The sequence below is a fragment of the Carettochelys insculpta genome, chromosome 4, assembly GCF_033958435.1.
Source record: "Carettochelys insculpta isolate YL-2023 chromosome 4, ASM3395843v1, whole genome shotgun sequence".
Lineage (NCBI taxonomy): Eukaryota > Metazoa > Chordata > Testudines > Carettochelyidae > Carettochelys > Carettochelys insculpta.
Window position 1 is genome coordinate 49,478,639 of NC_134140.1, and position 26,233 is coordinate 49,504,871.

The 26,233-nt window shown below is 44.2% G+C and overlaps 1 protein-coding gene across 1 annotated transcript in view; it reads right to left on the reverse strand.

The window, feature by feature from the left end:
* The window catches only part of SCFD2 (sec1 family domain containing 2), a 287,532-nt gene that overhangs the window by 7,150 nt on the left and 254,149 nt on the right, over positions 1–26,233 (reverse strand). Inside the window, exons 6-8 of the mRNA XM_074992763.1 lie at positions 20,884–21,029; positions 14,730–14,864; positions 2,441–2,560 (exon numbers count right to left, since the gene is read on the reverse strand). Coding sequence (XP_074848864.1) covers positions 2,441–2,560; positions 14,730–14,864; positions 20,884–21,029 — 401 coding nt within the window. The remainder of the gene's footprint in view (positions 1–2,440; positions 2,561–14,729; positions 14,865–20,883; positions 21,030–26,233) is intronic.

Sequence of the window (26,233 nt, forward strand, 5' to 3'; positions counted from 1 at the left end):
GATGGAAAAAAGTGTCCTCGGAATGGGTATTTAATCTTATAAAAATACTGAGTTCTCAACTCAAGGATGCTGTGAAGTGTGGAAAACATGCTATCAAGCCAGAGGCTGCTCTGTCTTGGTTGGCTTCATTTTGCTGAAGACTTTTCATTAGTCAGAGCTGTACTCTGGAGGAATTAAAACAGTTTATAGTCAACCTTGGGAACTAGACTTATGTTTAATGACACAGGCAGGTTGTTATGGAGTATTTCTCTGCATCCCTCCTGCAGCTAAAAGGATCATCCTCTGTGCCTGCTCCACCCAGGAGAAATCCAGCAGCTCCCATAAAACTTCCTCCAAATTAAAACTTATCACTACCATAGAGCCTGACAGAAGTGACCTCTGCCCTCCCCACCCTACTGGGATGACAGTGAATGAAGCCAGGAGCCAGAGAATGAAAGGGGCAGGGACCAGTCTGAGGGACTTTTTCTCCTCTCTTTCAGGAAACCCCATCATACAGAGCTGTCCTCTCTCAGCAGAGACTCTTTCTGACAATTTTCTCTTCCCCTTAACTGACTGAGCCCCATGTTCTTTGGAGGTTGGGCTGGGTCAATGAATGGCACCTTGGTGTCAGGGGCATGTGAACAGAAGAGAGGGGATGGATCAGGGGAGTAGGATGGTTTGGAGAGACACACCTGGAGGGAATGTAGGTAATACTTGACAGGCTACTTATCTGATTATTTACAGACCTCATCTGTCCTTTATTCACCTGGAAACTCTTTGAGATGGGTATTTTTAACTCTGAGAGAGAGGATGGTGGCCAGGCTGTCAAGTTGAGCACAGCACACTGAACTGCAGGTGGGAAGGATGACATTTCGATCTACAAGGCTGGTGCAAACTCTTGCAGAAAATGTCTGGGGATCCGAGGCCCATCAAAGCTGCTAGATCTTTCACTCAGTAAATAGCAAACACGTCATTTAGCTAGTACAGAAAGATGAGAGGCTAAGTCAGCCCTGCTAAAGTCAACCCTGTTGCTGTAGGGCGTCAACTCAAACCTGACTGTGGTCCTGCTCGGGGCAGCCTCGTGCGGCAGGTCATGACATGACTAGTGTGTCTGCCTCAGCTTCCCATCAGAATGCACCCAGGCAAAGTCACATTGCTCTACTTAGCAAACTCAAACCCTTTTATTCGTATGAAGTGCCATAGTTCACAGATCCCTTGTAAAGACGGTTCTTCTCAAAACCCCCAACGTAAAACAGTGTTACACTACAGCAGCTCTTCAACCCAATTTGGGGATCACCACTTTCAGGTACCCACCTGAGAGTCATTAGCCACTTTCTCCCAGTCTGTTGAGTGTCTCTTATAGGGCCCCCCCCTTCTCCAGATCATCTACCCCTTAGTTCCTGGAACAGCTTCTCTAGTGTGCATTTTCCCACCCCTGTAGCCCACAACTGAATTTTGCTCAGGGTTCCATTCAGCCAGGCCTCTCTGCCTGACAATCCTACTACTGCCAAGGGCATGTCCCTCTAGGACCAACCCTTGCTCTGGGCCCAGGTTCCTACAGCCTCTCAGTCAGGCTCGCTCCAAGACAACTTCCCCTAGCGTTCCATGCAGCCAGACTCTGCCTGTAACTCCTGCTCCTGGGATCCACACTCCACGATCAACACTCTCCTTTTGTGCTTACTTTCCCCTAACCTTCTCCTTTTCCACAGGGCTTCTACAAATTCTCTCCTCTAACTCATCAGGGGATCCCCAGCTTTGGCCAGTCCTCACAAACAACCTTTTGCTCTACCTCGCAGTTCTCTATAAAGCTCATTGCTGCCACTGCCAGGGACTCCCCTTTCCTTCTCAGGCAGCTCTCATCTGCCCTTCTCTGCCTCTCTTGGGAAGCTCTGACTCATTAGGCCTCTCTCCCATAGGGTACAGGCACCCTCTTTTAAGCCCAGGTGGAAGACAGCTGAGCAATCACAATTGCACAGGTCTTTTTGCTCTTAAAGAGCTTGCGTCATTCTGTGACATTGACATGTAGGCCTCTAACACCATCCCCTTTCCACCTCCAAGTGACCCCCCAATCCCAGCTTTCTGGCTGAGAACTGAGTATTTCAGAAAGACAGTAATTACTGCTCTATTGGGCAGTACTGCTGCTTGCAATTCAGTCTGTGTATGCTGATTCCCAAGCAAATGCTCATTCACAGAAAAGGGCATGTGCCAATTCTGAGGTCCTGTGGCAACTTCTGAGTCTCACTGAATCTAGTGCACACAACAGACTTTAAACAACCTGTCTCTAAAAGTTGCCCGTCTACAGATGTTTCACAACAGGCACCCGACACCATTATTATCCTTATTTATATGTTATGGCACATGTTCTGGAGCAGGGCAGTGTTCAGTGCCACAAAAGCATTTTCTTTGTTACTCTTCATCTGTCCTTACTCAGATATGAATCCCAGCACTTAAGGTTTCATACCTGGACACCAGGCTTGTGGGCTGATATTAGGTCCCTCACCATTCTGACCTCAGAGACTGTCACACCGCCAACCATATAGAAGATCAAGAGAGGATGATCCCTGGGGTGAGGACGACTCACCTATAAAAATAATAGAAAGGATTACTTACATTGTATCAATTTATTCTGAAACACAAGGGTTCTTAGCTCTTAACATATGAGTGCAACAAACCGTAACACCTATTTACGACTTGTCGAGATGGAGCAGGAAAGGATTAAGAAAAAACTCAGAAGATATATTTGCAAAATGGTGGTTTCTGTGGAAGTTGGCAAGAAAATTAAATAGATGCTGGCAGGTTAGAAGTTACTGGGATGATATTTAGGTGTGGCATATATTCTCAGGTCTCACTGAGGTCAAAGGGAGCTGTGTGCACTCAGGAGGCCTAAGAATGAAGTCAATGATTTTCAATAGCTCAAATGTGTTTACATATGTTACCTTAGGTTGTGAAATATTAATTACAAATGTCTATTGGGCTTTGAATCATCTAGACAATTTACTCCTGGCAATTCCTCCAAAATAAATAATTTAAAATTTAAATTAAAATCAAACTTCAGACAGTTTTGTTGGTTCTCTTCTGCAGTAGAACAATTCTGCAGTGTTTGGATTGCAACTACTGCATGGGAGGTTTCAGATGAAAGAAAATACCGTTTGCATTTAATAAATAAAACAATGTAAAATTCCATCTTCATTTTCATTGTTTTCATTTAACACATTCTACTGGTTCAATAAACATGCTTATTTTGCGGTCTTCCACAGTTATGTTTTGATAGGACACTTCCTTTGAGATCATTCTGGGGGAGACTCAGCAACTCCTCTTGTTAAAACACCACATTCCCATGCACGAGGCTAAAAGCATTTGTCTCTGAGGCCTGAGAAGAGCTTAATTTGTTCTTTTCATTATTGTTTTTGCCAACATTCATTCTATAAAACGAAAGTAGCAATCTGTGTTTAGGTGGAACATGGTTCCATTTCCTTTCAGCACCCACGGCATCTCTCTTTGATCCTGGTGGCTCTGGCACTCAGGAGTACAGCTCTTCCCCTCTTCTTTATTGTGCCTCTTTTATATTTAGTGCTTGGGCTGTTTCTTTGGTGGTACTCCAGTTCATGATTTCCCTTCTGGGTCTGACTGGCAGTTTTCAGAAGAGGAGGTTCCCTCTGTGGCTTTTCCCTTTGAAACCAACAGAAGGTTTCCAAGAACTTCAAGCAAACTGCCTTTGAAAAAGCCGTGATCTTGAACAAGTGCTGCTTCTAGGTGCAGAGCTCCTGGGCTCATCTGGAAAGTAGGGCAGATAATTTATACACTGCCAGTGCCTGAACAGTGTGCATATGTATGATGTTTAGTATCTTAGCCTTCCCTCACTCATCTGTATTACAGTGGCAGTAGAGACATGTAAGGCTAGTGCTGTACTCTTGTATAACCCCAATTCAAGAACTGCATTCAGCCGCTTTCTAATGAAACCCACACACCACCGATCAGTCAGTTTAAGCTTGATTTCTCCCCCCTGCACGCAGGTTGTCCCTAATTTCCCAATGCAGAACAATGGCGTGATAACACGTATTGTTATCATTAATAAAATACAAAATCCATTCTTAGTATGAATACTGAGTAAAATGTAGGGCAGCTAGGATTATAAAATTGGCTCACGTGCTGGAGTAGTACAAGGATTTTACAGTGAGCCGCACGGGCAACTGCCACAAAGCAAAAGAACAAACTCTTCACAATGGCAGTAAACACAAATATCCGCCAATGGGCTGTGCTAGGGTACTGCTATACAGTGTACAAACAGGGCCCAGGCACAGAGCCCCAGCAACCCTCCCCTGCACCATGCTGCAGGCCCTGCCCTAGTCCCTTACCCCTTCCCTGATGAGAGGGGCTGGGGATTACCTGGGGCAGGGTGTGGTAATGGTAGAGGGAGGCAGCAGCAGCATGGGGTAGCCTCCCCCAGTCTCCTCCTCACATTCACCACGTCACGAGCGGCAGCCTGCTCCGCTCCTCTGAGTCTTTCCGGCCCAGTGAGCCCTGCTTCTCTGTGGGTGGCGTAGGCTGCTTCCCTCTACTGCAGAGCCGGGGAGTCAGTGGCGTGGAGGGCATGGTGGAGTGGAGGAGCAAGCTGCAGCTCACACTGCCTGAGTGGTGAGTGTGCAGGGAGGGGAAGCTGGGAAGGCGACCCCTTGCTGATGCCACAGCCACAACGTCCTGCCCCAGGTAATCCTCCCAGAACCATCCAGAGGATGGCTGAGGCAGCCAAAAGCAGTAAGAACCACTAGCCTTCAGATGTCAGCCAAAAGGCTAGCTGGGAATAAACATTAAATGGCTGCTTCCCACTTCCTAGTGTTATTTGATTTGCCACACAGAACAAAAATGGGGATCAAAGAGTAAGATTTGAAGAATTTAAGCTTTATGTATTCACGTCAGAATGTCATGCTCAAGAACTTTATCAGTGGACTCAGAAACTCATTATAAACATGCATGTGTAACTGGAAACACATTACAAGCTTACCAAACGTAACATTTCATGGGAATGAAAAAAGGAGAAAACATTTGACAAATTATTTCCATCAGTCAAAATAAGCCTCCAATCCAAACATATGGTTCACATATAAAATGTATTGTTTTTCAGAAAACAAATTCAAACCACAAAGTCCAGAAATGCAAATTAAAAATACCAACTATTAGGCATGCAAGTTCTAAATTAAAGTTGCCATGAGATGGATTGGAACCTTTAATTTTATAATACTATCACAAGTGCTTTAGAGGAGGACAATGCTTTGAGTACAAAATAATTAACTTGGCTAAGAATGTGGGTTTCTGCTAACATTTTTCCATTTGATAATACCACCACCTCAGGCTAGCTCCATGCGCTAAAACACAACTCAACTCTCTGCTAAAGAAGACTAGAAATGAACTGTAACAAAAAACAACACATGCATTCTGTCATGCTGGTGTATACTATGCCTAGTTAAAATCAGAGAAGTTTTTTTCCTTTCTCAAAATAGCACACACCTTTCACTACTTTGTTTCATGAGGTTTTCAAGTTTTCAAAATCTCATTTTTAATGTGAAATGTCAGGCAGCCCCAAAATGTTTTGATAATCGCTCACAGAAATTCATTTCAAAATATCTTAATTTAGACAATGTGCCCCAGGCTAAAAATAATTAGAAATTACCATGGCAACTATCTTTGGCAATTCATGTTGGTGGAGAGAAGAGAAGGTAACACACAGAATCTCTCTTCACAGTAAGGTGACCACATTGCCCTATGGCAAACACGAGACACTGGCGTCCGGAGATGGGGGGCTGCTTTTCCATGTCAGGGCTCCTCAGTGATGGGGGCAGCTGCCCCACAGTGAGGCACAAAAAATGGGGGCTCCGCAGACTCCTGATGAAAGGGAGTGGAGGATGGGAGCTTGCCAACCTCCCAGAAGTGGGGCACCAGGGAATGAAGAGTTTCTACAATGAGATAACTGGCTCTGTGGATAGGGGAAAATCAATGGATGTAATTTATCTTGACTTTAGCAAAGCTTTTGATACGGTCTCCCACAATATTCTTGTCAGCGAGTTAAAGGAATGTGGATTGGATAAATGGATGGTAAGATGGACAGAAAGTTGGCTAGAAGGCCGGGCCCAGCAGGTAGTGATCAACGGCTCGATGTCGGAATGGCGGTCGGTTTCTAGTGGAGTGCCCCAAGGTTTGGTTCCGGGTCCTGTTCTGTTCAACATATTTATCAATGACCTGGATGAGGGGTTGGACTGCACCCTCCGCAAGTTTGTGGATGACACTAAGCCAGGGGGAGAGGTAGATACGCTGGAGGGCAGGGATAGGGTCCAGAGCGACTTAGACAAATTGGAAGACTGGGGCGCAAGAAATCTGATGAGGTTCAATAAGGACAAGTGCAGAGTCCTGCACTTGGGCCACAAGAATCCCAAGCATTGTTACAGGCTGGGATCTGACTGGCTCAGTAGTAGTTCTGCAGAAAAGGACCTGGAAGTTGTAGCGGACGAGAAGCTGGACATGAGTCAACAGTGTGCAGTCGTAGCCAAGAAGGCTAATGATATATTAGTTTGCATCAAGAGGAGCATTGTCAGTAGATCCAGAGAAGTGATTATTCCTCTTTATTCAGCTTTGGTGAGCCCGCATCTGGAGTAGTGTGTTCAGTTCTGGGCACCCAATTATAGGAAGGATATGGATACACTGGAGAGGGTCCAGCGGAGGGTGACCAAAATAATTAGGAAGCTGGAGCATATGACTGATGAAGAAAGGTCGAGGGAATTGAGACTGTTTAGTTTGCAGAAGAGAAGACTGAGGGGGAACTTGATAACAGCCTTCAACTTACTGAAGGGAGGTTGCAAAGAGGCTTGACAGAGGCTGTTCACAGTGGTCACGGATGGCAGAACACAGAACAATGGTCTCAAGTTGTGGCTGGGAAGGTCCAGGTTGAACATTAGGAAAAACTTTTTCACTAGGAGGGTGGTGAAGCATTGGAATGGTCTACGCAGGGAAGCAGTGGAGTCTCCATCCCTCGCCTCGACAAAGCCCTGGCTGGGATGATCTGATGGGGCTGGTCCTGCTTAGCGCAGGGGGCTGGACTTCATGGCTTTTTTAGGTCTCTTCCAGCTCTATTATTCTATGATTCTGTGATTCTAAGAGACCACCCTGGGGCAAAGCTCACTGGCAGTGGAGTCTGCCTCTGTGGAATGCCAGGGAACAGGGCAGCCACCCACCGGATGCACTGCCTCGTAGCGGGGACTGCCGCCTCAAGACACTGGGTGCCCGGGAAGAGGAGCCCTGCAAAATACAGGACAATTTGCCTGTTTGCTGTCCTTTGGTTTAAGAGAAGGACTCTCCTTCCTTTCCCAAAAAGATGCTTGATACCCAGCTAAGTAACTGCGCTGGGTGCTAGAGATAGGACTTCCCTTTGAAGGCTGTGACTCATGAAGTGGAAGGGGGAAACAGAGGGAGGGAAAACATTTTTGAATATTCTAATAGGAAAAAAAAAGATGTGAGAGAAGCTTAGTTTAGAAACAACTATCTGTAGCCTTTTGGGCAGCACAAGAGCAGAGACAGACAGTGATGTGGGATTGTCACTGCAGTAGAGAGAACAGGCCACCCTGAGTGGCTAAAAGGGAAAAGCTCCATTGTAGGAAGTAGTGATTTGGTTGTTCAGAAAATGCTGGAATTGAGCTTTTCCCACTCTGCACTTCCTCATACTGAAGGCAGGAATTTCTCTGTGTGTGTGTGTGTGTGTGTGTGTGTTTGTGCGCGCACGTGCATGCGTGTGTGCGTGCACGTATACACTTTTTTGTAAATGTGGACTGCAATTTTTTTTAAATACAAAAGAGTTAAAAATAGTTGTGCAATGAGTGTGCATGAGAGAGGTTAATGAAAAAGTTGAGTGGAAACAGTGATTGGGATCCCTCCTGGGATCTTGCAGTAACATTGTAAGCAAAAAACAATGTTTCAGAATATTCGTCCCCCCTTCCTTTCCTATTAGGGCTATGGGCATGCTGGAAAATGTAGTCCTTTCCCTGCTCCAGGGCCAGCTCTCTAGACAGGGAACTGGCCAAGGAACTACAGCTTCCAGAGCGCCTTGGCTTTCCCCATAATGCTCTGTAGGCTTTTCTTGCACAGCGCAGCAGGGAGAACGAGAGAGAAACCAGACATGGAGGGGCTGGTGCATTTGCACCCTTTGCACCTCCCTATACACAGGCCTGAACCACCTCACTGGGGCCCCACAGATTATAGAAGGGGCCTACTTGCAAAGCTCCCTGGGAAGGTATTCCCGAGTCTTAGACCTTGCAGTGCAAGTTAATATGAAAACAGTGCCCATTAGCAGGTGAATCTCTCCTGCCCATGAATCAAGTATAGCGGTAGCTGAGCACTGTTATATAAATGAAATGGATTCTCTTTAAATGACCATTTGGTTTGGAGTAGCACTAGATAACAAGGAATCTTTTTCTCAGAGGAACTCTTCCCTGTCTCCCTTGGCTGAGCTCTGGAATGGGCATGTCAGCTAGAGACATCACTACAGGGTGAGCGGAATCTTTAAACTTCTTCTCATGTTGAACATATAGCATTTAGCCAGGCAAGGGGATACAATGAGGGTGCGTCTACACTAGGAACTAACTTTGAAGTTAGGCACTACATCGAAGTAGCGAGCAGAGAGTCTACACACATTTTCCCTTACTTCAAAGTAGGGAGCCCAACTTCCAAGTCCTTACTCCATTCGTGGGAATGGAGTAGTGCCCTACTTCGAAGTTTAACTTGGAAGTAGGGTGTGTATAGACACTCTACTTCGAAGTTGTACTTTGAAGTAAGCAACTTCAGAGTTATTGTTGTAGTATGGACACAGCCTGAGTGTGGTAATAGCTGTTGCCTTCCCTGGATGATTGTGGTTGAGTCATCCAGCATGTTTGACATGTCTCCAGATGTTATGTTCCTAAAGGATTCAATGGAAAGAGCAAGGTCACAATATTCCTCTATGGAAAGCGCTTCCTAGGGAGATGTGAAGTGAATGAAGAGCTAGTCCCTTTGAAGGTGGCTATATAGACCCGGAGGGTGGCATATTCTACTGCACATGGGATAGTAGGGGCCGCTTTTTGGCTGGAATCCTAACACCTACCAACTCCTCAAACGTAACTTTAATGATCAAAACTCCACTTATTTGATTTATTTGAGCTGTCATGCATTTAAGGTACAACAAATTTAAGGCTGCTTGTGAAATAATCATGGAACATGATAGTCACAGAAAAAGAGGGAAATCTGTGAAACATCTTCTTTGTGATGAACACAGCTAATTGGCTGGTTCAAAATCTCTCACACTATAGTTCAGCACCCTGCCAACTAACCAGAGGTCTAAACAACAGAAAATGGATGGAATGTGATGGTGGGTTTTTGTCCATGAAATAGTCATACCTGCACATCTGTTATGCATTTAGATTTGCTTTATCTTACTAGCAGATTTATAGGCATTTAAGGTGGTAAGTGTATGTTGCCGAAAGGCCATAAAAAGAAAACTTAAGAGCCTAGTGATTCAAATATAGCAAGGTATAAATTACTACAAGGACAAGTGAAAACAGTGACATGGATTATGAAGGCTTTGAAAGTTGCCTCTCTCACAGACAATGGGTGAGTTGGGAGGTGGAGGAGGGAAAAATGAATGACTGTGTTTTTGTGTGTCCATTTGTCTTTTTAATTGTCCACTTGGTCCTACTTTTCCCACCATAAACACATCTGCTTTTTGGAGTCTCACTCTTGCAAATGTCAAGCATTTCTTGCAAGGACATTGCTATCAAACTCATATGTTTTGTCATGGAATATATTCTTGGAGGTTCTGAGTGTCTGCTTGCAAGGTATGAGCAACTCACAGTAATCACAAGTCCGTTCTGGTAAGGCTATAGATCTGAAGAAGTGGGTCTATCCCATGAAACCTCATCACCTAATAGATTACTTTGTTAGTCTTTAAAGTGCTACTTGACTGCTATTTTGTGTTAAACACAACCACCAACAAAAGAATCAGGCCACAGTTTTGCTGCCTTGACATTAAGATCCCCAAAGGCAGCACTTTTCACATTCCTCAGAAAAGTTCCACCTTCACTTTTGTCTGCTCATACTTTTTGTTCATTCCACTTAGTTGATGGACACATTTCCAATATGTCTGAGATTGGAGAAGTCTGAGCTAAGCATCACTCTCTGATTTGGAAACCCAAATCTGAACAGTCCCATACTTAAAGGGAAGAGCAGGGTATGAATACCTTACCTAAACCCGGATTTGAATTCCACCAATTGGGCTTTCCTAAAAAGGAAGGCCAAAAAACAGGAGGTAGGGGCGGGCACAGAGAGAGGGAAGGGAGAGGGAGGGCGAGGAAAAGAAAAGCAGAGCTGTCAGAAATAGAAGGAGACAAAGGTGAGAGAAGACATAGAGAAAAGTGGTGAGATCTTCTTTTCACATATCTTTGCCTTTTGTTTTCTCTCTGTGGAAGTGGCCCGGTTCTGTCGGACATGAGTGCAATTAGCAGACTGCAGGGTTAGCGTGGTAATTATATTGACCAATGACTTGCTGGGGAACTTCACCTATGGGAACTTTTCAAGATCATCACACTGTCAAGTAAACTTTAGAAAAATATAATTGTAACTAAATCCCATCTAACTAACACGTATTGAAGTATTTCATTACTCTTCATAGCTGGTTCACTGAGTGTTGTTCCAATTCAGCATTTATGACATTACATGACAGCACGTAACCAGCTCTCTCTTTTGTGATTCACTTGTTTCATTCCCGGATGTCTCAGTGAAGTGTTTGTGACATCATACTTTGTTACCATGAAAGAAATTGTGATGTCATAAATGCTGAATTGGAACAGCACTCAGTGAGTCATTCTGGTGAACACACCGTAAAATTCCAGGCACATCTGTGGTGCTGTAACTAACATGCATATCTTAGTAGTGAAAGCAACAGCTTGACCTGATGACATGAGTTATTCAGGCACCATGAGAGCTTTCTTGATACAGTGCATTGTGAAACACTAACTGGTAGCTGGGTAATGCTTTTTAAAATGTTGCCCAGAGAGAGATGAAAAATGTCTACAGCAACCAACAGAACAGACACTTGTCAGAACACAGAGAAAGATTTATTACCACTGCTGAGAGAGTGAACACATGTATGATTACAAATTGCTTTTAGTGTCTCACGTTTTTCAGAAAAAAACGTATTTCAGGAGATGTCGACTTCGAGCTCAAGCACCGCCTATGCCCATAACTCCCTTCCTTTTCTGCTGTTTCACCCAGTTCTTCTCCCCACCCCCGACTCTTTTCCTTTCTCAGCCCCCCAACATGTTACAGCTTGCCGTAAGCAATGCACAGGAATTCACCATTATGTTTGTACGGGGCAAGGGGGCTCTGAGCAGGCCTCAGGCTTTGTTTGCCCAGGTCCAGCTGCAGGAATGTGGCCCAAAGCTCTCCACTTTCTGGGGAAGAGGCTGATTTTGTTATGACTGTACAGCCCCTTGCTCAATGGCGCTTCAACTTAGACGGCATCTAGATGATAGTGTAATAGAAATAACAGTAACAACAACTGGGTATATAGGTTGAAATTCTGTAATCTGGGCTTCCCTTCTCCAGCAACACGGCGATCCAGCATTGTCAGTGACTCTGTGGGTGCTCTGGGGCTGGGGCAGTCACAGGGACAAACTGATGGGCTGGGGCCAGGAGCATTGCTGTACTAGGGAAGAGCGATGCCTCAGAGGAGAGGAGAAATGTCAGCCGGTGGCTGGGAGCAGAGGAGCTGGCATTGACCTCCTCTGCCTGGCAAATTCTTTGGTTCAGGACTGGTCAAGTCCCAAGGGTGCTTGCCCTGGGAGGGTCAACCTTTATCTAACAACTGGTTAATGTTGAACATGGCTCTGTCTGAATGGTATACCTTCTGGAGACCATGGGTGATTTTTAGAAAAACTAACCTATGTTCCTGCTTCAAAAATAAAACAAACAAACAAACAGACAAATGCAATGAAATAAATGCAGGTGTGCAATACAGGGAAACCTCCAGTAAATAATCCCATTCTTTCAAACATCATAGCCGCGTCTACACAAGCCGGCTACTTCGAAGCAGCCGTGCCAACTTCGAAATAGCGCCCACCACGTCTACACGTGGCGAGCACTATTTCGAAGTTGAAATTGACGTAAAGCGGCGAGACGTCGAAGTCACTATCCCCAATAGGAGATGGGAATAGCGCCCTACTTCAACGTTGAACGTCGAAGTAGGGCACATGTAGATGATCCGTGTCCCGCAACATTGAAATAGTGGGGTCCGCCATGGCAGCCATCAGCTGAGGGGTTGAGAGACGCTCTCTCCTGCCCCTGCAGGGCTCTATGGTCACCGTGTGCAGCAGCCCTTAGCCCAGGGCTTCTGGCTGCTGCTGCTGCAGCTGGGGATCCATGCTGCATGCACAGGGTCTGCAACCAGTTGTCGGCTCTGTGGATCTTGTGCTGTTTAGTGCAAGTGTGTCTGGGATGGGCCCTTTAAGGGAGCAGCTTGCTGTTGCCCCAGAAGTGCTAGTCCTCCCTGTGACCGTCTGCAGCTGTTCCTTTCACCCTTATTTCGATGTGGGCCGCTTTGGTGTGTAGACGCTCCCCTGCAGAGCCTACTTCGATGTAGTGCTGCCCAACGTCGATGTTGAATGTCACCGGCACCGGCACCAGCCCTGGAGGACGTGTAGATGCTATTAATCGAAATAGCTTATTTTGATTTCGCTACATCGAAGTAAGCTATTTCGATGTAGCATCCCTGTGTAGACGTAGCTCATGCGTGCACCAGCTAATTTATACACCTGGATAGTGGAATGTCTGTTCTCTTCTTTTTTGGAGCTGCAAAATGGATCGTTTCTTAGAAATCACATGGGGTGGAAATATCTTCCAGAGGCAAAGAACAGTAGATCAGTTTGTAGATTGTTAACCATGACAGTACATCTTTATATTTAGTAATTTTAATATCAGGGTTATGAGTATAATGGAAACAGCAGAATGCTAAGCGCTTTTGGAAATCAAGCTACTTTATTTAGGCACCTCAGTGGGCAGCTGATTCTTTAAGAAATGTAGATCCAGTTGTGGGGCAGAGACATGAAAATCAGGCACAAAAATAAAGGCAGGTTACACTTCGCGGTTGATGATAACTTACTCTAAAGTAACACAACAAGAACCCTCTTATAAGCTGATAGTAAGTACAAAGAATTTTTGGCAGAGCTTGGGAGGTTTTAAACTCAACTCTGACATTTCTATTTATTTGTTTGCCTGTATTTAATACAATGACTTTTGATTGCCACATCTGATTCTTCCAAAATGCCAGGGAATGTTCTCTGCAGGGCAGAACCTCTTGCTTTTGGAGAACACTGGAAAACTGAATAAAGGCAAAATGGAAACACATGGAGCCCTTGGCATCTGGCTAGCAGAGCCCCGGACTAAACTCTTCTGCATTCTCCTGTCACAGATCCAGTGGGCGCCCTCTGCCAATTGCCCATCAAATGGCTGTGAAGGGAATCCAAGCATCTGGATCACTGCATGGTTTGAGCTCCCTGGAGCCTGACTGGAAACCAGACACTGCCCCAGTCTCTGGGGTTGCTGGTGCCATTGCTGTATTGAAGACCCAGTGTCTAATGCTCCCTCCAGCTGGAACCCATGTCCAGCTGTCTAGCTCCTGGGCTCTGTGTTGACCCTTCAGCCTCCCTCATTGTTTAAACACAGCCTATTCCGGGACTACCTCCAAGGCTTGTCCTTCTGGTTTATCATTTAACTCTCTCAGGAGGCACGTGGCAGTAGTGAAGTATGTAACACACACTTAGAAGCACTTTGCACAGATTCTAACACCACTCTCTTGTACTTGATCATAAATGCCTAAGAAAGGGTAGAGTTCCTACAGACTGCAACCACCCTAAATACAGCGTCCCTCACTAGCACCCCACTTCATCTGGGAGTCCTCAAAGCCCATCTGCATTTAATGAAAGGGCGGCCTCTCTCTCGCAGGCTTGCGTGGGTTGGATTGACGCCCCTCACCGGCCCTCTGACCCCAACCTCATCTTGAGCTGAGAAAAATGGCCTGTTGAAGAACAGCTTTTGCCCCTCTTATAACTTTTTGTTCCTTTCTCAGGTGACGTCCTTGCGTGGTCACAGCCTCTGGCCTGCTGACTTTGTAGCCAAGACAACCACTCCTCAGCTAAACTAGTTCTCTGGGTTGGGAGCCAGTCTATTGTTTAGAGTTTCTCCATTTTGATAAGAGAACACTTAATGTCAAGGGGCTTCTCTTGTTATCCTTTTGCCACCAGCCTTTTGAATTTCAGTCCAACATGGAAAGAACAGACAACAGAGAAGGCAAAAAGTTGTGCCCTCAAAATGGAGTTAGGACTTGACCAAGATACATATAGAGAGTTCATAATTCAGGTGCTGCTCTTCTAACATTGTTCTTAAAAACTGAAATAAATACATATGTTTAATAATGTCAATAGATGCATTCCTATCCCTTCCTATAGATCTATACACATTCGTACACACTTACATGTATGCACTACTGAGATAACTGGGTCTTCATTTTCTTGGGAAGTAATCTCATCCAGTTATTACAATGACAAAGGCAAACAAAGTTGCGTACCACTTCCTGGGTAGCTGGTGGAAGCGATAAATAACTGTATAGAATGCCCAGGGCTGACATGTTAAACTAAAGAAAGACGCAGATTTTAAATATGAACGTGGGGCAGTTACTTTACCTTCATGAACATACTGAATCCAGTTTTCAAAAGATCAGTGAGACCTGCAGACACGTGTTCAATATCAACAGGGTCAGGTCGATCAGAACTGAATATCTCCTCTATCAGTTGCTTCAGCAATGGCTTGTAAGTGGCCTGCAAAAGAAGAACATGCATTGAAGACAAAACTGCCTGTACCTGTGGCTAGTTGCTTTTCTTAGAATTTAATTTCCATTAACGGAAACAAAAGCTTTGGTCACAGAATACAAATTGATAAGCAGAAGTAGAAAAAGGACCCAAAAAGCTACTTGAATAAAAGCGTAGCTGCTTTCACTTCCGGGTATTTGAGTATAATAAAGATGTGACGTGTGTTTGTGCATGTGTGTACTTTTACTCAAGTGGTTTTCCAGAAGGACGCTGGTGACTTGTAGTTAAGTATATCCCATCCCCCCACCCCCTTACTCCCCTCAAGCAGCTGCACTTTTACTTGAGCAAATTTTTTGGTACTTTTCCCACCCCTCTATTGATCAGACACATTTACAAGGTTGAAGCAACAATTGCATTTGCAGCACTGCATACCAAAGATGTGCACAGAATTCTCATCTAATTGAAAAGACAGACAAATGCTGTATTTACCCAGGTGCTGCATGTACTCCATTGTAAAGGGAGGCAAGGAAAAAAGTGTGAAGATTCCTGGGGGAGAAGCGGTCAAGTGGCCAATCAAGGCTGTTATTGTTAGCATAGTAAGGCATATGGGCTTATGTTTCTCTCCAACCTCAAGCTTCTTTAGGGTCATACAGAGAGGGCAGAGCATTGTCTCCATACCTGCAAGTTATCTTGAATCCAGAAGGCAGAATTTCAAGGAGACACGTTGCTTTGTTGAACACAGAAATGGAAAGGAATAGTAGGGTATGTTTATTTTCAGGAGAAATTAGTGCCTTTGAAACAGGCTGTGCTGGCAATTAGATGTGGGCAATGACAATACAGGAAATTACAATTCAGCCTCTGGTCCTAATAAGCCAGGGAAAGTTAGAAGAGGAATGATCATATACTTTTAGCTCTCCCTGCCTGCAGAGCCAGCTACCCTGCCTCCTAGCTCCACGGAAGAATGGGAACAGATTAAGACAATCTAGGGCCTAGGTCCATAATAGCTTCATAACCCACAATAACATGCAGCTTTCTGCAGTTCTTTCTTCCCAGCCCAACCCTCCATTTGATGTAATGGCAGCAGGGCCAGCGGCCCTTTCCCCGTATAGGTATGGTGGTCAAGGCCTCCATCACTTTGGACACAGCACAGGCAGCAGGAGGGGTCACTTGTCCCACACAGAGCAGGGGGCAGTAGAAGGAACTCGTGTACTTTATATGGCAGTCAGTTACTTAAGTGGGTGTGTTTGCCACACACAAAGGCCTGCACAACACCTAAAACTTAGAGCAGCCTAGTTATGTTGCTCATGTGAAATTCACACTCTTGAGAGAGACAGCTGAGCAGACGTAAGCCTCTGTACGGATACCGCCAGCAGAAAACTTCTTCTATTGACCTTCCTATCTCTCAAAGAAGATTTATTACAATGACAGGACAACCCCTTCCATCACTGTAGGAACTGTCTACACCAGGGATTTTCAACCATGAGAGCTGTCCATGTGGGCCATGAAATTTTGCCAATTTCCCCTAGCTGTGGGTCTTTGCAGAACCTCCGTGAGGCGAAATGCCAACCCTCTATTTGACCCAGCATTTGAAATGCTGCTTCACGGCCCAAATGAGCTGGAGGGGAGCCTGCCTCTACTTCTTGCTGTGGCGAGAGAGAGAGGGAGGGAGGCAGAACCCATTGGAGAGGGACATGGTTTAAATGCTGTGTCCTGGCTCCAATGGGGCTAGCAGGGAGGGAAGCCTGCCTCCCGTGGTTACTTGTTTACCCAATATTCCTAGCATGGTGTTGAGCAGATTTTGAAAATGTGTCTGTGCTCAATTTCAAATATTAATCCATGTGATCCTTGTTTAGCTTGTTGTGCGCTCTACTATGTTGGAGGCCTCTCCAGTAAGACTATGACCATAGTGAATATAAGTAAATGTGATGTTTATGAGCAATTGATTCAGCTGAAAAAAGTGGGGGTGTGCTGTGGAATTGTTTGTCTCATTGAAGTGTGCTGTGTTCCTGGAAAGATTGGGAATTACACTCCAGTTCTGTATTACTGTAATGTATCTGCATCATGCTACTGTATTGTTTCCAGTACAGATTTACTCAAGGTCTTCTGTTTGTGTGGTGCTGGCAGAGCCCCCAGGAGTTAGTGAATCTTGGAGTGAACCTTGATGTTCACATCCCTTCATGAGTCTGCAAACTTATGAAGCTGTGACTGGACTGGTGAACATACCACTCTTGTTTTCTTCAGAACCATGACACCTAAAAACTTTGTTTCCCATGTGCGGAAATGAAGAGAAAGACACCTACATCTCTGTTGTCTTCTGGGCATGGCCAGCTTGTTCCCCTTCCCAGAACTTCAGGGTTAGTTGAGTGCCACGTCATCACTGAAAGCTGGTCAGCTCTGCCTGTTTCTTCCCTCTACAACAACTATTCACAGAAGCACGCCTCTTGATCCTGCCAAGCTACACCATTCATTTCTATGGTCTGGATCAGACAAGGTGACCAACGGGAAGCATTGGTTGCTGGCTAAGTCTCTAGAACGTTCTGGGATGGTCTGGACTTCTGAATGTTAAAGGGTCAGCACAGATAGAGTATTTAAAGGTGTAAATAACTTCCTATTCCCCCAAAGATATTAGATTTAGGGTGCAGTGAGACTATTGGTCTTCCTTTGAAAAGGACAGAAAGAGGAAGGCGTTTGTCTGCTGCCTTTGAAGACCCAGGAAAGGGCCAGCAAAATACTCCTGAAGATCTGAGAAAGAAAGGATTCTCCCCTAAAAGGAAGAGGAGAAGAGCCTTTCAGTGGGGGGTTAGTGCGGGGAAGGGAGTGCTCAGACTCAGCTCTGACATTTGAAGGTCTGATTTTGAGAGTATCAGAGCTCTCTGAATATAAATAGCACCCAGACGTTAAAACACCAAACACAAATACTGCCCCTGTGCCGTAAATGTGCTTTTAACCATTTTGAGACACTGGGTCCAATTTTCCTTTGACTTACACCAATATAGGTGGGACATGGTGATTTTGTGACATGGACACCCGTTCAATAGTGAATGGACTGAGATCACAAATTCTGTTGATAATACATCAGGTAGCTAACAGGTGATAACCTTCAGTGTCTTTCAATGTGGGCTGAATTTGAACTGGCGATCTAGAGATGAAAGGGTGCATATTACATTACTAATGGCATGAGCCGCCCAGTCACCCTTCAGAATATTTCTAAGGGATTGTTTACAAGGCCAGTGAGTTTGTGGCTAAGCTGGAGTGTGACTTTATATTTCTCTAGCTTGCTGTGCACTAGCAGTCCGTTTGGATCTTGCTTACCTGCACAAATTCTTCTTTTACTGAAAAATCTACTTTACTTAATTTATACCTGGGCATGGGGAGGGGGATATACTGTTCTGCTTTCAAAGGTTTGCTGAAGATTAAAACTTTAAAATAACAAACAGTTTCAGGAACAAATAAAACAGTTTTAGAAAATTAGCTGATTCCAAGTCTAGTACACAATATTTCCCTATTCCGGGAATGTCACATCTCTGGTTTTCTAAGAAGATTCATGAGCAATTTCACTCACGCTTCGCAAAGGATGAATGAGAGAAGCATCATTTATGACACATACAATAAAGAAAAAGTGAAAAACTTAGGCAGGAATTATGTAACTTGGAACTTTTCAAGTCGTTATTATAATTAAAGAGATATTTTTGTCCAGCAATTTACAATGTGAGAAAAAAATGTTGTACTTCACATCAAAGAAGGTTTATGTATCTCTTCCAGGTCTTCTACAATATATGAGCACTCTTTTAAGTTAAGCTGATCAGGAAAAACCGTCAGACACTAGCTATAGTCTTTCTGTAGTAAGACATTCCAAGACTTGGGTCAAATCTAGTTATGCAGTGAATGAGTGCCTGAAATACCACTCATAAGCTTGAAATCCAGTGTAAAGCTCTACATAATACCACTTAAAGCCACATATGAGCAACAGAAATACATTAAAACTAAACATTGGGAGCAGAGATGAAAACCAGAGGTAACCAGACACCTATTATATGAAATAGAGGTTAGATATAATTTGAATGCCGTCATAACTGAATACTTACCAGCTAAGATTTTTGAAGAGGGACCAATGAGTTAAGGTAAGTCAAAATATTTTTGAATTTTTCTGCATCAAAAATGCCATTTAAGGAAGCCAAAACGTTTCATGGAGTATAAAAGCTTGCAAAAAAATTTCCCTAGGAAGCTTTTTTGGGCCCAGGATGGAATAACTTGTCAAAATGAGAGAACTGCCCATAGTTCAGCAGAGGGCAGTTACGTAGGATGGGGAATACACAGGCTCAAGTTCCCATACTGCCTAATTTATAGTGCAAGGACCTGAACCTGGGTGTGATGCTGCACTCCCATATTCTTTACAGAAATCTGCTCTTGAATATGTATATGCCTAACTTGAACAGTGAGCAGTCAGTAGCCTTGCTTCTCCTGTGAGCCTCAACTAGGTTGGTCTTACTAAGACGTGTGACCAGGTCATGTGACATTGGAATCCATTTTGAATGCTGTACTTTTCCAGGGTGAGAAAAGTTTAAATTGAATATAAAGGATTCCCTCCTTGGGCTCAAATATACATTGAAAGGAACGAAGCCAAACAACAGGAGCTGCAGCTGGATGCCAGGAGAGCCCTGGTTACCACTGAAGATGCCTGCTGAAAATAATGTAAGACAGAACAGGGAAGGATCGGGCCCCAGGCTGGGAGGCTGCCTAGCTTGTGAGAAAAGGTGAGTAGAATTACTGTCAGGGTAAGATATTGCATATAAGGAGATTCTTAGAATATTTGGCATCGCTAGCAGGTTTGGCTTTATTTTGCTTAGTAACTTTTGTTTATTAATAACAATTTTGTCAATTGCTACTCAGGTATGGGTTGGGGGGAGAGAAACAGCTGTGTATGTCTCCCATTGATAAGGGGGCAGGCAACTTATGAGCTCACTCTGTATAAACTTTATGCACAGTGAGATGGATTCATCTGGGTTTTGCTCGCCATGGGGCTGGGCACCTGAATGCTGTGTTCTCAGCATTTTTTTTGCCTTGCTGTAGGCAATGACCCCAACTCTGTGCCATCGCTGGGGAGACCAAAGGACTGGGTGGAGGGGAATCTGAGAGTGCAGGTTGGCATGTTCTGAGGTGTGAACAGCACATCAGGCGACAATCTCAAGGGGATCTCTGAGGTCAACCCATCACACTGAGTCTCCTGCTTCCTAGGTGAATACGCAAGCTACCAGGACACTGACTACTCCTGGGCCAAGTTCTCTTTCTCTTATTTGTTAAAAATTTCAAAAGGTCACATTTTTGTTCAAAACAAAACAAGATGTCAATACCTGAACTTATTTTGCAAAACAAAATTCTTGTTTTCTGGCCAGATCTAATTTTGGGTGCCTGGATACCCATGCTCTGAAAATCTGGACCCTTCAAGAGTCAGGCTGGCACCCCAAAACTTGAGAGCCACAAACTCATTAGTTCACTTTTTAAAATCTTAGCTGCAATTTACAAAGTTATTCAAAAATAACATCTCTTTCAATTCCTACATTAGAATGACAATAACAATTAATTTATAACCCTATGCCTATTCTAAGACACAGTCTGGAGATTTGAAAGTGCCAACATATTTGTACAAAACTGCATTTAAACACTGTTCTTGCTAGCAAGGTGCTAACAAATTGATGTGCCCCACAAACGGACAGGCCAGTTTACCAAAAATTGTGTATGAGGATGCAGAATGACAGAAAGACAACCTCACAACATTAAGTAATTCCTGAGTCCTTACTCAGGCAAATTCCCACCGAATTCCAGTGAAGTAAAGGGAAATTTGATTGAGTCAGGAGTGACTAGGGATTTCAGGAGGCTGCTGTTGTTTATGTCAGTTCTAACACCTACTTTCAAAAACCTATTCTGTGAGTTTGCAGAATTAGTTTTGTGTTCATACACAAGTAAATTAGTCATCTCTGTGAAGCTGTAGAACAATATCACACAGATGGGAAAAGGATGATCTACTTACTTGGCAGGTATTACCTCCTGGGACATGTACAGAATTAAACTGTTTCATGTGCATTCGAGCTTTTGTAACATCCCTGAGAGACTTAAAAATATTGTCCACTGCAGTCGTAGCCTTCTCAAATGTCAGGTGAAGAGATGATTCACAGCCTGAAACAATACAGAAACACATGGCTGGGTGAGCAAAGGTCTTTGCTTTTTTTTTCTTTTTTATGAGCAGCAGGAAAAGGATGATGAGGAAGAAATTTTGAATTAGTGTAAATATTTTTAGATTTTAGAAACCCACAGGTCTGTACAGAATGCTCCCAGTGTAGAACAGCTCAGTAATGAGCCACAAATCTAGAGTGTAAGCAAAGTCAACCATGGATGTGCTTCCGACATGCGCACCTTGGATTATGAAACAATTTAACAGCAATGCAATAAATTCTGGTTGCCAAAGCAGGTACAGAAGGTAGTTATGTCACCAGACCTTTGAGGGATAGAAGCCTGCTAAAATGACCACCTTCATTTTGCCAGTCTGTGGCAAAACCATGCAAGGAAACTGACTCACAACATGCAGTAAACTCTTTCATATCCGGCATACTATTATCCAGAACTCTCAAATAACCGGCATAAGTAAATTTTAGTTATGTTTTCCTTAAGTACAGTAGAGTGAAAGTAAATACAAATAAATACCGCAAATATGGTGTGAGTTTACAGTGGACAATACTACAGTGAGCCCTCGAAATCCACGAGTGCGAGTTAAGCGCAACTTAATGTCCCACTCCCCATGGCCCTGGCTCAACCACCCTCCCAGGCCCAGGTTCAAACGCCCCCATGCATGACTCCAACTCACCACATGTGCAGCCTCGGTTCAAACCCCCCGCCACCCAGGGGCTCGCCACCCCCGTGCATGGCTCCGGCTCAACCCGCAGCCCTGGTTCAACCCCCCAACCTGGCCCCTGTTCAATCCTCCAGCATGTGGTTCTAGCTCAACTGCCCACCCTGCCTCAGTTCAAACCCCCGGCATGTGGCTCCAGCTCCCTCCCGATCCTGCGCGGCCCTGGTTCAAATGCTCCTGCCCTGGTTCACCCCCACGCCATGCGGCTCTGGCTCATCCCCCTCCGCACCTGGCTCCGGCTCACCACTGGCTTAACCCTCCAAAGAGCCGCATGGCCTCGGCTCACCCCCACTGCAGCCCTAACCCACCCCAGGGTTAACCCCCCTGCTCCCCTCCCACGGCCCCAACCCACCACCAGGCTTAACCCTCCCCAACTGCCCCCGCCAACCCCAGGCCTTATCTTTCAAAAGAAGCTCCGGGTGCTCCTGCTGCTTCCCTGACTACAGAATGTGTGTTCCACTGGGGGAAAAAAGCTGCCCCGCCCCCCGACATGAGTGAAATTTGAGTTATGTGAGGGTACGTGGGAATGCAACCCTCGCGTAACTTGAGGGACTACTGCACTGCTGTTGGTAAATAAAGCAAATCAGGTATTCTGCATATATTTTTGTTTGTTTCTTAATATCTAATCTTGCTTATCTTTAGTGTTATGCTTTACTAGATATACCTCTCTTTATCCAGAATATTTGAATATCCAGAACCCTCCCAGTCCTGAGGTTGTTGGATACAAAAGAGTTTACTGTAGTACTCAAACCTTTGCTTACAGTCCAGTGACGAATGGTATGTCTAGATTACATGGAAGATTGACCCAGTCACGGTCCATCTTCCAGTGTTTGGTTTTGCGCACCTGGTAGAGAGATAGAAAATCAAACTATCTACGATCAGCAGTCAACCCCTGTATTCCTCACTCTTGTGAGGAGTAAGGGAGGTTGAAGGGAGATTTTCTCCTTTTGATTTCCCTCTGTGAAGACAGCCAGGTAAATCTAATGCAGATAAATCCATTCTAGCTATGCAATTACCACAGCTAGCATTGCATATCTACAATTGATTTACCTGCCTAGTATAAACCTGCCCTGAGAAGGTTTTTCTTAACCATGCCAAACTAACCAGACAGCTTAACAAAAAGTATTGTGAATTGCCAAGGAATATGCAGGATTATCCATGCTAATTCCTAATTACCACAGTATTTTGGAATGTATTTGTTTAAAACAGATTTAAAGATAGGAGTGTTAATATTCATTAAGGCTTTACTTTTTAACCCAGTTCTCTGTTAATTGATATAAAGTGCAGGCACAAATGAGTGGATGGTGAAATTATTCCCCTCAAGCCATATTCAGTTGGAAGACAATGGCTTCATAAGGAAGGATTTTAGTCCGTGGCTCTAATCACCACACCATCCAACTTGTATCATACAAAGGAATGAAACAGTGCTTTCTAAACTTAAATGGCTCAGCTAAGGAATTATTGGGAAATTCATTGTTTATATTGACATGCTCGTTGCACTTGCCAATTCTGCCGCTGCCGCTGCCTACTTTTCTGCTGTCATTCCTCAGCATTCCTGCCACCACCACCATAATAAAGGATAAAGTGGGTGTAAGACAAATCTCCACTCTCAGCCCCAAAAACAATTTACCACTGGGGACACAGGATGCATTCTGTTTTGCTGGTTTACATCCCGATTCTGCAATATGATCTGCATGGGCAGACCCTAACAAACAGCAATCCTACTCACATAAGTGGGGCTCCCTCTAGGCATAAAGGACTGCCTACATGCATTAGTCTGCAACAAATGGGCCCTTCATACACTGGAAATGCCTTCAGATGGTATCCTGTAACAATGCTGAATAAATGCCATGAATGGAATAGTGGCCAATTGTTTCTACGCTGCAAACACAGACAACAAGTGAAGTAAAGCCATGCAGCTTTAAAGAGATGCCAAATATTAACATCTCATTGCCTGGCAAACCAGCAATGGCACATCAATGTCTGTATTCTGCACTGCAACTCTTGCGTTCTAGCCCCAAAACTGACACTCACTCAGATGTCTTTGGGCAAGTCACTTGAAATCTAGGCAATTTCTGAAAAGTGACTGAAAAGTTGTTTCAGGTACCACGTTTGTTCAAATGCCCCTGCGAACTGTTGCAACTTTACAATAACTATTTCCTGTTTTTAAAAAAGGCTCCCCTCTCCCTTGTTGCTGTGTGAACAATCTGCCCAGACAAGGAAACTACCCTTAATCCTGCAATTGACAGTAGTGCAAATGACAGGACTGTGCCCCCAGCCCTTCTTACAGTTAAATATGTCTACATCTTTACTTACATGAGTAGTTCTACAGACATCAGTAATAAATATGCTGCCCAGGGTTTCACTGAGTCAGGTTGATTACAAGTACTTCAGTTTCAAGCAAATCATTTTCCTCCTCTGACCTTTCCCATTTTAGAGCTATATTCTTTCCACCTTTAGAAATCTATGCCACATTGCACAGCTGGGCATAGATTATACACCATTTTAAACTCCCCTTGGATATAATATAGTCAATTTTAACAATTATTATAATTAGAATAAAAGGACTGTGACACATAGTTATGAAAACCATCCTTCTAACATTCTTTAAACTGCTACAATAATTGCTTTTCAGATCCCACTATTTCAATCTGTAGTCTCTTGTAGAATCCACGTTACAGTCCCTAGTGTTCAATGTAGCAGCATCAGAAGCTTCTGCTATAAACCAGAACCACAGGCATCCAAAGCTCTAGGATATATCTTTTCATTTGCATGCTGGATTATCAAATTGCACTGTACAAAATAGAGAGAGATGGGGAAACCAGGGAAAAACTGATATATGAAGTGATGAGACAGGGTGATAGCTCTTGTAGCTCTTTGAAGTGAGAGGAAATGGAGAGTTGGAATTGTTGAAGAAATAAAGCTGAAGTAAAGGCCTGTGGGAAGACCATGGTGAAGAAGAGTGTACCTGGGGGAGATGGGCACTGGTGGAGGTGCCTATTTTCTGCTTTCCTCCCCAGAAGTGGGAACTGGCATTTCCCAGGTTTTGGATCCAGTTTGGAGTCTGAGGGTGCTTGGATCCAGAGTTCCAGTTCAGGGCCAGTTCCAGTCTCTTTCCATCAGCTATCTTCAATGGTTTATTCCTTCTGTGCCACCAGAAAGTAACACTTTTCACATGGTAGTGATTATGACAAGGGTGCTCCAGTCAAGTTGGACTTTTCTCATAACTTTCTTTCTTTGGAACCAGAATTTGGCTTTTGTTCTTCTTCGCAGTTTGGACACCTTGACACCAACAGAACATCGTCATCTTGATAACAATTGCTCGTGCCACCATATTATGGAGTAACTGGAAGTGCTGCAGGCAGGGGCACTATCTGGGGGGCAGGGGATGTGTTTGGGGGTCTGTATCCCCCTTGAAGTTTGAACCCTTGAATTTCATACTTGAGGTCTGCTTAAAGCACATGTGTTAGCTCTAGACACAGCTGTTAACTGCAACAGAGCTTGCACGGCTCCCAGCTTTGCCTCTGGGGCAGGGAATTTGTTTATAAACAGAGGGAGGCAGGGTGATTAAGATAACAAAAGACCTGCCAGTCAAGTAATTCAGGTAACCCTTTTTCAAGATAATTTGTTAATTAGTTGAACGGTGCTAGTCACCACACAGATCCTTGTAGCACACCACTATTTTATTACATTGCCAGATACTCGACTTACATCTCACAAGATAAACCAGCAGTCGTGTGCATTTTAAAGACTAACAAAATAACATATTAGGGGACGAGCTTTCGTAGAACAGACCCACTCCTTCAGATCAAGAGCATTTCCAGTGCAGACTGACAGTTATATAGCAGAGGTCCAAAAAATGGAAAAAACCTGACAAATCAGATACATGGAACTGAAGGGGTGGGGTGGGATGGGTGTATCTGATTCCATGCATCTGATTTGCTATTTTTTACATTTTTGGACCTCCGTGCTATATAAATGTGAGTACGTACTGGAAATGCTATTGATCTGAAGAAGTGGGTCTGTCCCACGAAAGCTCATCAGGTAATACATTATTTTGTTAGTCTTTAAAGTGCTACGTGACTGCTGGCTTGTTTTGTTAGAATTCAGACTAAGATGGCTACCTCTTTGTTACTACCTTACAAGACAGGAAACAAAGGGTAGGAACACATAGGACTGTGCTCCACTGATCTGTATTGAGACCAGGGCAGTTCAACTGATTAATAAATGTTCTGGAAAAAGGGGTTAGCAGTGAAGTGGTAGAATTTACAGACGATACAAAATTAGTCAAAATAGTTAAGTACAAAGCTGCCTGCAAAGAGTTACAAAGGGATCTTACAAAACTGGGTGATTGGGCACCCCCAGGGGAGATGGAATTCAGTGTTGATAAACGCAAAGGCACATGGAAAAATATAATCCCAACTATACATACAAAAATTAGCTGTTACCACTTAAGAAAGAGGTCTTGGAGTTA